This window comes from Carassius auratus, chromosome 4 (assembly GCF_003368295.1).
Source record: "Carassius auratus strain Wakin chromosome 4, ASM336829v1, whole genome shotgun sequence".
Lineage (NCBI taxonomy): Eukaryota > Metazoa > Chordata > Actinopteri > Cypriniformes > Cyprinidae > Carassius > Carassius auratus.
In genome coordinates, this window is record NC_039246.1 from 23862420 (window position 1) to 23875313 (window position 12894).

At 38.2% G+C, this 12894-nt stretch overlaps 1 protein-coding gene across 3 annotated transcripts in view; it reads left to right on the forward strand.

The window, feature by feature from the left end:
• Positions 1-12894, forward strand: part of LOC113063359 (transcription factor SOX-5-like) — a 115151-nt gene that overhangs the window by 26939 nt on the left and 75318 nt on the right. For all 3 annotated transcript variants that reach the window (XM_026233691.1, XM_026233681.1, XM_026233699.1), the window contains exon 2: positions 318-390. In XM_026233691.1, the coding sequence (XP_026089476.1) occupies positions 365-390 (26 nt within the window). In that variant the 5' untranslated portion in view covers positions 318-364. The remainder of the gene's footprint in view (positions 1-317; positions 391-12894) is intronic.

Below are 12894 nucleotides of genomic sequence, written 5' to 3' on the forward strand. Positions count from 1 at the left end.
TTAAGATACATGATGACAGAGACACTCAGAGATATTAAGACCTGACATGACTGTCCAAACTCTATTTACTCTTGAGGACAAATACTTTTCTTTTTCAGTTTCTTTTTACCATTATTATTATTTACGTTTATTTAGAGGAAAATCAGATGATTCATTTGGCTTTTTTCTTTGACTTTGTTTGGACATCTCTAGTACAGTATTTGCAATCCCGTTCTTGTAATTCATGGAGTTACCTGATGTACACAGTAAATGTATGATGTCTAAAGAACTGTGCATATGCACACTAACCTGAATTCTGCAATGATTGTGTGTTACAGACTGTTCAGCGCAATCCCGCCACACATTCACACTCTCTACAGGAGGAATGAAGACAGGTGAAGCTGAAGACAGGTAAGAACCACAGATCCGGGTCACTTTGGAGATTTTTACTATAAAAAAATATAACTGATCAGACACATCTAATTTCTGCACCCTATGCCGGAAACTGGTGCTTGTTGACACATGAGGAAATTGTTACAATGATTAAATCTCAGTTCTAAGTAAAAGTCAGGTGATACATGTGTTTTCTCTAGCATTGGCTTAACTTTCAAATTTTTCCTCATTTTGGTAACACATCTCACCGAGCTTCACACCACACCACATTTAATTTAGTTTTATTTTTGATTTTTTGATTTTTTTTCTGAAAGTTGTTTGGTAAAGTTGCTACATTTTTGTTTTGATTTTGAACATATCACAGAACTGTTTACATTTTTATTATTATTATTTTTAAGCTTTTGGGAAAACAAACATTTGTCACATTTGCTGTCATTTTAATTTAATATTTAAGTTTCATTGTGTCAACTTACTCCATAGAGTGTGACAAGATGCCCCGCTATTGTCACTATGGTCAATGTGTATTCAGTAAACTGTAGAGTAGGTTTTTTCATTGGCAACACCAGTGGATACGTTCAAGATATTGTTTATAGCCATAAACTGCCAGTTACACAAACACACACACACACACACATATATACACTGTATGAATGTATCTAAAGTAAAGAAAAAAATAGAAAATGACAAATCAGTGGTCATATGTTATGTAACTTATTTTTTATAAAATAAATATGTCTGCTTAAAAAAATCTAATATCTTTTAAAGGTAACGTCTCTGTTGCTTTATAACAAATTAATAAAATATCACTTTTATGAACAAGAATAGAAAGAAAAAAAAACATCAGCTCGAAGAAATGCTGAAATTAATACCCAGTCTGGGCTCAAGCTAAGGTGTCTCAGCTTTTATTTGTTTCTGCTCATTACATGCTGAACTTGTGTTTACACAACAGCAAAGGGAAATATCTCCATTTAAGAAGGAGAGCAAATCTCCAGCGTTCCCAGTGTCATTATTCATCTTTTTCTTTTAATGAATCTGAAATAATTATTTGGTTTGAGGAGTGCAATCCCTAATAAGGTGTAGCAGGAAAAACAACAGGGAAAAAAAGGAATCAGGGGAGCGGCGTCTTTTGAGTACAGCCACTGTGTTTGTGTTAATGAATGCAGGTTAGGTTAATGACGAGGAATAGACTTCAAACAGCACCGTGAGGTTGTCTGTCTCTGATGAGGGTCTTTTTGATGCTTTTTCATAACTGCTTCTAAGGGTAAAGTCTTTGCATTGGCTGCTCTCATCTCTGTAGCACACAGTGTCACATACACGCTGAACTCTGATCAGGGCTTTAGGTCAGCAATCTGTTGTAGAAGTCGGGCGTAACGCTCAGTGATTGGAGATTGAAAATGGCTCGTCCAATCACTGACAGCCGTCCTCATGGGCTGGAGAGGGAGATGCAGTGTGACATTGCGCGAAATCATTTGCTGAGGTTAACAATGTGGGCTGATTTGGACTTTTACATAGCTTAAAGCATCATATTATCATCAAGGTGATGTTAAATTCGTGTTTTTTTTTCTGTTGAAAGTGTGTGGTGTGTAAGTGAGCCTCAATAAAGCTCAGACCCCATCTGTATGTATATGTGTGAAGTAACACTTGAATATATACTTAAATGTAGGGCTGTCAAAGTTAACATGTTAATTAAATTAAATGCAATTAAACATTTATCTAATTGTTATATTTTTCCTAACCAATCTAAATATAGTTCTGTGGGGGTAAATTAATTACCACATAAATTGAGTTAGATAGAATAGCTGTTGTCGTTGCATTTATACCAAAGGGGATGATCATATTTGGGAGTCCAAAATGCCATAGTATCTGAACCTCCTTTGTATCTTTCTATATCCACATCTGTTTTTACACCCTTTCTCAGTCTTTTCCATCCTATCACCATTCATTCTTTCTGTATCCGTCTTATTTGATGTCATAAGTGCATGTTGTCTAGCTGACTGAGGGCTGTTTAATTTGATCTAACCAAAGGAAAACAAACAGACTGTTCCATCACTCATCTCTCTGCTTTGGACTTTTTCCTTCCTTCCTTCCCTCCCTGCTTTTTTTCTGGTCTGCTGCTCCTATCATTCTTTTGTGTACACACCATTCTATTCACTTCTCCTTCATTTCACTCTCTCCCTTTCATTTGTTCATTTTCTTTTGTTCTCTCAATCATTTCCGCCTCCTTTTTTCTCCCCCACAAGCTCTATCCTGCTTTCTCTAGCACTAATTGTGTTGTGAAACACCTTTGCTGTGTGTTCGGGGCCCGAGTCCATAAGGGCCTGTGTGTATGTGTGTGTTAGTGAGCGTTTGATGTGTAGTGCTGTCCGCGCTGCTCTGTATGCTGGTGAGAAGGGGATCATTATGTGTGCTTGTATTCGAGTCGTTTTTATTTAAGACGCCAGACAATGGACTGGTGATTGAAGAAAACAGCAGGCTGACAATGAGTCTCTGTGTCTGATAATGCAGCACCATCCTGCCGGGCAGCTTTAGGAGGGCCCCGGCTCATTGTGGCTCCGGAGAGAAAGGGAAATAGGGAGAGAGAACAAACCCGCTGCTTAGTAGGAGGAATATTTTGTCGTGGTATGTCATTATTTTGCAAATTTGTATTATCTCATCATGTTGTCTTCATTGTAATTGCGGCTAATTAGAGGGCTAGTTAGAGGCCGGGCTTTGAGGCTAGCTTTAGCGTGAAAGAAGCCCGCCGATTAGCACTCTCCACCAGAGGAAGCACAGAATGGGGAGATTAATCTGGTTACCTTGACGACACTCGCTTCCATCTGCGAGGAACAATGCGGTTTTGTTTCTTTGGATCAGTTCAGATCAACAGAACGTGGTGCTCTCGCTTTAACAATGCCCAATTCTGTCTAACCTTCACTGCCGCCCTTCTGTTTCTGGCCTCCCCTACCACCTCTACTCCTTCTCCTCCAAATCTTCATCCTCTTCTTTCCTCGGTTTTCTCGCTTCTTGACGTCCCTGTGATCTTTCAAATATCGTGACTTTTAAAGTCTTTGAAGTGTGCGTATAAGAGATGGCCATTGTGGTTGTTTTTGTCTACTTGACATGATAGATTAATCATCCAACTACTCAAGGAGTTGACAAAATATCATCCAGCTATTTGACATTTAAATCAGTCAACTGTTCAAAAACTTGACAGGTAAATAATATGACTAATTGACAGATACACATCATTCAAATGGACATACTGGAAAGGTAGATCCTCTGATTAAGAGAACTTGACAGATAAATCATTTGACTTCTTGGAAGATACTTGACAGTTTAAGTCTTTATCTATTTTAGACTAAGTATCCAAGTACTCAGGAACTCAACCCACAAGTCATCCTAACAGTACTTGCCAACTTGACAGAAATATCAGATGAATACTTCACAGCTAAATTATTTGAGTACTTGTAAACTCAGCAAATATAAATCATCCAAATACTCAACAGACATATAATCTGACCACTCTAACAGTAAATCATTTGATTATTCGATTACTAACCAGATAAATCATCCGACTAGCCAAGTACATGCCAGATATCATCCAACTAATTGAGTCCATGACAGTTAAATTGTGAGTATCCAAGAACTCAACCAAAAAGTCATCTGACTACTTGTTAACATGACCGATAAATAATTTTAGTGCTTGTAAACTCGACAAATATAAATCATCCAAATACTCAACAAACAAATAATCCAACCATTTTACAAGTTAATCATTTGATTACTCGATCACTCATCAAATAAATCATCCAATTAGTCAAGTACATGCCAGATATAATCCAGCTAGTTGAGTTCATGACAGTTAAATTATGTGAGTACCCAAAAACTCAACCAATTAGTCATCTGACTACTTGCTAACTTGACACATAAATCATTTGAGTACTTATAAAGTCAAGAAATATAAATCATCCAAATACTCAACAGACCAATAATCCGACCATTTGACAGGTATATCATTTGATTACTCAGTCACTCAGCAAATAAACCATACGTCTACTCAAAAACTTGACAGATAAATAGTATAGTGTTACTCAACAGAAAAACCATCTAATGACTTGAGTACTCAACAGATAAATCATCTGATGACTTTTATTCTCAACAAGTACTATTACTTGAGTACTTGGTGTACATGTGACCTGTTTATTGAGTACTCTGGTACTCGTGTCCATCCCTAGTGTGTGTTGATTGAAAGGCAGGAGAATGGGGTTGTGTGTTGTGACAGGCGGAGGTTACCAGAGGTTGTGACCTTGTCACGCCAAGCCTGAAGGTTCGTCCTCAAATCCCCCTCTGGGCTGAAAAGCACTTAATGAAATAATACACTCGCCTGACTGTAGACACAGCTCAGGGACTCCCCTGCTAACACCAGCCTCTGAGACAGTGAGCTTGTACAGTGGAAGAGAAAAGGCTGTTAAAAGTAAAAAAGTCTTTTGTTTTCTTTGTGATTAGGAGGAAAAGAGAGAAGGAAAAAATAGGAAGAAAATCAGCCTTGCAGACGCATGTAAGTGTTCATTGTGATGAGCAGTTAGAGTCTCTCCATCTGGTGTTCACTTTGCACTCTGAACAGAAAGAGAGAGAGAGAGACAATTGAAAGAATGCCAGTGACATCTGCTCCCATGGGCGCCACAATGGAGATCCATAGAGATCATACTCACACAGCCCTCACTTACAAAGACACCACTGTACGTACGAGTGTGTGTTCACAATCCATGTGATCTGGGACTCCACAGCATCATGACAAAGCCATTGCCATTGTGCCATCCAAAGATGAAACTCTCAAACTTCTGTTCTGCATTATAATTCAGAGAAATGTAGTGAAATACATTTATTTATTTGTGTTTGGATATTGTTGACAGTCTGTTGGTCTGACAACTTTATGCCATTGTTAAATATATAACATGTGTTTCCAAACGAGTTAAGTAAGACATGATGTACAAGCAGCCTGTCGTTACTGCAAAAATAAACACAGACAGAGTGATCAGGTTTCTTATTTACAGATTATGACTGGCTGACGGTTTCATTTATTCTATGAATATATATATATTAAAAATAAATATTTGACATGAATAATGTATTCAAGTTGAAATTATTTTATGGAAAGAAAAAAGAATAATACATGACACATGAATCTAGCATATAGAAAGAAAAATAGAAATTTGACTGCACAATCTCAGAATTAACCAATCAGAATGATATATTCCAAAGAACAGTAATAATAAAAATATATTGTGTTGTGTTGGCAGTTTATTAGCACATAACATATTTTCCCAAGTGCACTGCTGTTAAAAAAATTATTTGCTTTGCTTTCTTTCTTTTTTCTTTAAGAAATTAATACTTTTGTTCAGCAAGGATGTTAAATATCATTCTTTTGAACTTTGTATTCATCAGAGTCCTGAAAAAAGTATCACTGTTTCCCCAAAAATATTAAGCAGCACAGCTAAGAAATATTTCTTGAGCAGCAAATATGAATATTAGAATACTTTCTGATGAATCATGTGATGCTGAAGATTGTAAAGGAGTAACGACTGCTGAAATTTAAGCCTTGACATTACAGGAATAAATAACATTTGTAATAAATTATTTCAATTACAAAATATATTGAAATAAAAATATATTTAAAAAAACAGTATCACTCTTTTCACTATATTTTTGATCAAATAAATGAAGGCTAAGTAAGCATAAGAGACTTAAAAAAAAACATTAAAACATCCACCCAAACGTTTGAACATAAGTCTATACAATATATGCTTATTACTTCTCTTTAAAATGTTATAACTTGTAAATATACCTGTTTTTGTCAATATATCCAGTTTCAACTTAAAGCATCTTCTATCGAAGCAAATGAGGGTAAGGCTAGTGCAGGTATGTGGGTTTGTTAGTGCGGGGGGGTGTTTTTGTGTTTCTGCACACTTATCTTTGAGGAACATTTCCCATGTTGTTTTTCATGTGCATTCAAACTGGAGTCTGACGATACGCTCATAATTTCCAAAGTCATCTCTCTCCAAATCGCTTCAAAGATTTGCAGAGTGCCAAAGATTTTCACTTTTTTTTTTTTCTCGGGCCAGTTCTGGTGCAGTGCAGCAAGGAGTGGGGAACAACAAAAAGCAAAAAACAAAAATTAAACAATATCCGAACAGAAAGTGTTTTTAAAGAGCCTCCGTCGAGATGAACTTTCAGATGTGTCTCCAACGGCACACATCTGCTGTGTGTGATACATCTGTTCTTCAGCCACTGAAAGCTGACAGGAAATATCCTCATTATTGAAGCGTCGCTGATTATTCATACATTCACTCACTCATTTGTTCACCCACCTGTTTATTGGTTCACTCCTTCACTCTGAAAAATAGCTGCTTGATTTGAATGAAGAGTGTCTTGTGTCTTCACAGAGGAAATGAGGGGGTCTTGTGTGGGGAAATTGCTTTGGTTCGAGTTTACATATGGAAGCAAACTGAAATGTTGGAATTTGGAGCCAAGATGGCACTCATGATGCACTTGACCAGACAGAGCTGTGCTTGTGTGTGTGTGTGTGTGTTTGTGACTACACCTGATGATTATGCCTGTTTTGGCAGGAGCAGTGGGGGCTATCGTGCCACGTCCTCTCAGAGGTCTGCTTACCATCATGATAACCCAGCCGTGGCCCCGCTCTCTTAATGGCAGCGATTATGACATGATGTCACCTGTGTGAGCAAGCTATTGTTTGACTCCTGCCAACATGCCATTTCCCCCCAAATGCACGGCCTCTCTGTTACATGCACATTTAGAGGAAAGGATGAGGAGGAGGTGGCCAAGTGCCTTTCGTACTGCTCTAAATTCTACTGCTTCCGTCATGACTCCTTAATAACCTACGACACTTCGCTGAAAATTATGTTTTTTTTTTTCATGTTCTAAAAATGTATGATTTTCTTTATGAAGCATATAATGCTGATTCTTTTCAGGATAATGAAAGTGAATAGGGACTGGGGCTGTAAAGCTCAAAAATAACAGAAAAAGTGCTCTGGGTCAATCTTCTGAAGTTGTACAAGCATTGGGCGAGAATCAGACTGAAATATATTCATTGAAAATCTTGATATCTGCTCTGGCATGTCCATGAGAGGTATGGCAAACAATGACCAAAGCTGAATGATTTGTTCACAATAAGAATTGATCTTGTTCTTTTGATCGGGCTATAAATCTATCATACAATATTACTTTCCTTTAGTGCTTGAGTTATGCACTTTTTATGGTGTTTCTTTGTCTTTTTTGAGCTTGAAAGCTTTGATCCCCATTCATTGTAATTTCATGGAAAAGAGCCACCAGCACATTGCTCAACATATCTCCCTTTCTTTTCCACAGTAGAAAATCATACAAGACATTTAGGAGAAAATATATAATTTCCCTTTAAAGCAAATCACTTTTTTTTATAAAGTGTGCTTAATTCTGAACATGGTGTCCCTGGAGATCAGCGAACAGATGGGAATTAGTCGTTGTTGAATATCAAAGAGTGCATGGCATCGGAAACAGATCCTACAATCAGAGGAAGTGACATGGGAGAGAGATAAAGAATAAAAAATAAAACCAGTAGCGCAAACTTAGAGACCTTGATATAGGTACCTAAGAGATGCTTATTTATTTATTTATTTATTTATTGTTTTTTAGTGATAAAGTTTGCAACCAAGGTATTGTCTTTCCCAAATACACACATGGACACACTCACACACATGGGTCCCCTCCCCTCGTTGTGCCATGCAGTCTGCTTGGCGATGCCCTCTGTGCCATCTGTAGCCTGTGCCCTGTGTGCGTGCCCCTCCCCCGCCCTCCTGCACTGTGCTGGGTGGGCTTAACCATCTGTGTGCCAGAGGGGGATCACAGGAAATGGACATGATAACACACAAACATACACAAGCACTTATACATCCATTCTCTGCAGGTTTGATCCTTAGCTGTACTACGTCTGCTGGTAATAATGAGTGCTAATCTTTTAAGCCATATAGGAGTAGTTAAATTAAGGTCAAGATTTGTTATTAAACAGTAATGACCAGATTATTGGTCAGGCCATGTAATTGGCTAATATTTGGGCCTTGTATGATCTCATTTTAATTTATAAATGTATTTTATATAATATGTCACTATACATTCACTATATTCACTATATTTTATCCGCTTTGGATAAAAGCGTCTGCTAAATGCATAAATATTCATTTATAATATTAAGTTATTTATTTTATTTTATTGTGGACATTCTGTCATTTGGTTAATTATTATATCATATTTAGTCTAGTGCTGTCAATCGCTAAATAAAAATTAACGAATTAATCGCACGTTTTCTGAAATTAATCACGATTAATCCCACCTAACATTAACGTTTTGAAATATACTTTTATATTGCGATAATTTCACATTCAATCTTCAAATTAACGTACAACATAAAGACAGTATAGTTTTTAATATTTGTTTAATGCCACCTTTTTTTATGACTGAAGCCCAGTATCAATGATACCATACTCATTTTCTCTATAAAATTGCTCCCCACTAATATTTAACCATTGACTATAACCATTCAACATTACAGTATAATTGAGAGCTATCAATTTGAACATTTATTAGACTTTAAAAAAGTCTAGTGTGTAAGATGTGAGACAGTGCTGGGCTGCTCCAGGAAAGTTTTGAAAACCATTTACTTTTCAGTTCTGTTTTTTATATAGATAGATAGAGATAGATAGAGTCTTTGTCAATGTATATTGTGCTACGATGAATGAGTACTAAAAAAATATTTTAATTACTAATATGAATAAAAATAATAATGACATAGTAAATACATTGTCCCTTCTCTCTTTTTTTCTTTCTGTCCTCCCCTCTTTTGTTTTTCCGCTTTCCTCCTTTGCATTCCCAGAATCCTCCCTGAGGAAGTTAGTGCTGGATTGTAGTGTTTGAGGGTATTTGGCAGTCTAGGAATGGGGAAAAGTCTTGGATATTTGGCAGATTTAAGATGGTGTGTGTGTGTGTGAGTAAGGAAGGATCTAGGATGTTTGGATGAGATTACATGGCACCATGTCTGACAGTTTGGCATGGTAAGTGTTGGCCGTATGTGTCTGTTAGGTAGTCTAGGAGATTTGCCGCTCTGAGGGTCAGCAGTGTCAGGTGTTTGGCTGGAAAGGGGAGGTGGTGTAGGGTTTTGAGCTTGTAGTCCTCAGGAGTTGACAGGACCGTGGTGGGCAGAGTGGAGTGTTTGGCGGCAGGAGCATGAGGGGGCAGAAATGGGTGTTCTGGCAGCCGAGTCCAGGATGGATGGGGACGCCCATGGCATGGATAGGAAACATGGCTGGAGGATTACGCAGAAAGAGAGTGAGTGGAATCTAGGTGGCAGAGAGAGAGGATGTGCCTTCAGGTGACCAGGATTAAGAGAAAGATCTGTTTCGGGTTCCCCTCAGAACACCCGCAGCCTCTCTTTCCTTCTTGCTCTTCCTTGAAAGCTAATCGGCTTCCTCCTCAAAAGCAGTCACTGCAAACATTATAGTTCCTGCAGAACAAACAAGAACACCACCGCCGTACCGTAACTTTCTATCCCCAGAGGAAAGAAAAATTACAAATGAGATCCCTTTGATATATAAACGGTGCTTTTCCTAGATGGCAATGAAATGACATGGAGAGCAAATGGAGTCTCCTGCTTCTCAGAGTGTTCTCCCGAGAGAAGGACTGCAGTCTCATATGTATGAAAGCATGTTTCCAACTAAGAGTAAGAGATAAAAAAAGATAACCATGAAATAATAAAGTCCCATCATCAGAGATAAAGTTGCAGTTACGTGCTTCCGTACATGTGTCTCCTCCTGAAGTTCCTAAAGAGACCCCAACAATATCTCAAGCTTTGCTTTGGGTCGATTCTAAGGTAGACACAATCAACTTTCCAAACAACAAGCTCTGTTTTCATCTCGCAGTAGAGCTTCAGTCTTTTCTTCATTCACCGTTAAGAGGCGAATGCGGTGGCAGCATGGAGGCAGGCGGAGGATGAGGAGGTGTTGTAGCTGCAGGCTGGAGATCTGAGAGCTTCGCTCCATCCAGCTTCTCACAGATGGACTTTTAGAGGAGCTGCACAAAGCCACTGTGGAGAATCATCTCAACACTGCTTTCTTCCTCTCGTTTTACTTTCCTTTCTCATTCCAGCCTGTGCTGTCTCGCCACAGGCACAGAAGTGTTGAGACTGTGTAGGAGCATGTGTTCTTGAGTTTCCAGGAGAGATGTGTCAGGTGTATATACTCACCGAATTCTGTCCCGTGCAGAACCCTGAACCCAACCTGCCATAAACGCGCCTAGAATCACCTTGCCTAGACGTTCTAGCAATTGAATGTATAGTTCACATTTTGTATACTATTTGAGAAAAATAGCAATAAGGCTTTCCAGATGTTTAATTTTTTAAAGGTTCAGTAGCACTATCTGCCTTTTAACTTCAAGGGTCGGACTGGAAAAATAGTCATTTACAACTTAACTGATTCATTAAGCAGTAAACTAACATTTTAAGGTTTTAAATCAATATTTATCACTTTTTTTATTGGGCCTGTTAAGAACAGAAGAGACTGGTCTAACATGACTGTTTGGAGTTAGGAAGACTAAATGAATGAGAAGATGAACAGAGAGGGAGGTAGAGATGAAGGGATGAGAGAATGGATGGATGGATGTGTTCTAGGGGGCATTATCGTTCGTCATTATTTGAGCTCCTGCAGCGCTCCATCGCGGCTCTAATGGCGCGAAGACACTTGGTGTTTCTTTCCTCTCTTCTCTCTCTCCCTTTCATTCACACTATTCTTTCCCAAGCCTGGCACTGCAGAGTAGTTTAGTCAGTTAGAGCTTGTTTCAGCCTTGTTAGCAAAGTGAAACACAACAACTGTCTTGTATGTACCTGTAATCCAGTAGACTGCTTCTTGACTGTCGGTTCACGGTTGGAATGGAGTGATGTCTTCGTTGTAATGCATTGTTTTGTAGCGGCTGAGTCATGTGGGGCTGGTACATGTCTTTGAAAGTGAAATGAAGCGTAATTTTGCCCTCCAGGTTGTGAATATACTTCTCCTACTGAGAGCTTCAAAAGACACGCATCTCACTGGACTGTCAGAGAAAGCCAATGTTCGGCTGTGTTAATATTCATGTCTGCCCTGTCCATTTATGTGCTTATGTATCCAAAATTGGACACTACAAAAGAGTGTGTCAGCGAGTTTCATTGACATAAATCAGGGGTTTTAACCTTTACAGACCCAGAGCCCCCCATCAAGACATCAAGGGATAAATGTTAAAAAGGTACATTTCATTAATAACATAAACATTATTATTTTCTGTAGTGCTGAACATATCAAAAATCGCATCGTGAAATTAAAGTCAGTATATTTGGAAAACATTAAAACTATGAGAATTAAGTAGAAATTAGCACAACAAAGCAAATTCAGTAAAAGAGTAAAGTCTTTAAGAAGACAAGATTAAAGTGCAATATTAAATATTAGTTAAATCCTACTTTTGGATAGTTTTAACAATAAAGATATCTGAAAAGGCAACCATTGGTTGACTCCTTGGGTTAAGTATTGGAGACGTCGAGCGCAGCAGGTTTTCACTCCTTCAGGGTTGATTACTTTGATTATCATCCTCATATTCTCTTGAGAAACAACATATCCTCAGTGAACTCAGTGCTGATGTCCCTAAAGACAAAGATTTTTTTATTTCTTAATCTTGTCCTAAAGTAGATTTTACTAAATCGTCCACATCCATTTCTCACACAGAAGCTACGTTTCTACAACAGCATTTCTTGCAAAATATTTTTCTCCTGAAATGCTAACTTTAATCTTGTATGTCTATATAACTTTGTTCTGGTATTTTCAACTTATTCCAAAAATATTCCAACTGTATTCTTGTAATCTTAAAACCTTTTTTTGTGTGTGTGCAGTTGTAGTTCCTGCACCCCAGGTTGAAAAATAAATAGTTCACCCAAAAATTCTGTCATTATCTTCTCACCCTCCTGCTAGTATACCCATGTTATTATCATGTAAGTGTGTCGATAAGACTTTTGGTTTGTTTGTGTCTGTGTGTATGTGTGTGTGTGACTGTCTAGTGTGTAAAACAGAGAAAAAACATACCAACAACATAACAACAACGGAACACCTTACAGACCTGCATGTAAAACTCTGAGAAAAGCTGCTGTTATATATTTTGTGATATGTTGATATTTGCCATTGCCAGATGACTGACAGTAGCAGAGGCAGACAGACAGAGAATCTGTGTGTGTGTGTGTGTGTGTGTGTGTGTGTGTGTGTGTGTGTGTGTGTGTGTGTGTGTGAGTGTGAGTGTGTATAAAGGCGGTCTTCTGCTGAGGAGGGGAGATAAGGACTCTATCTTAATGGCTTCTCTCGTCTGCCACTCAGCCATCAGACAGAGATTTCCTCTCCCTCAGTCCAGATAAACACACTTCACAACCTTGTCACACGTCTTGCACAAGCAAGAGAGAGAAAGAAGGGACGTGAATGAGAGATTGGT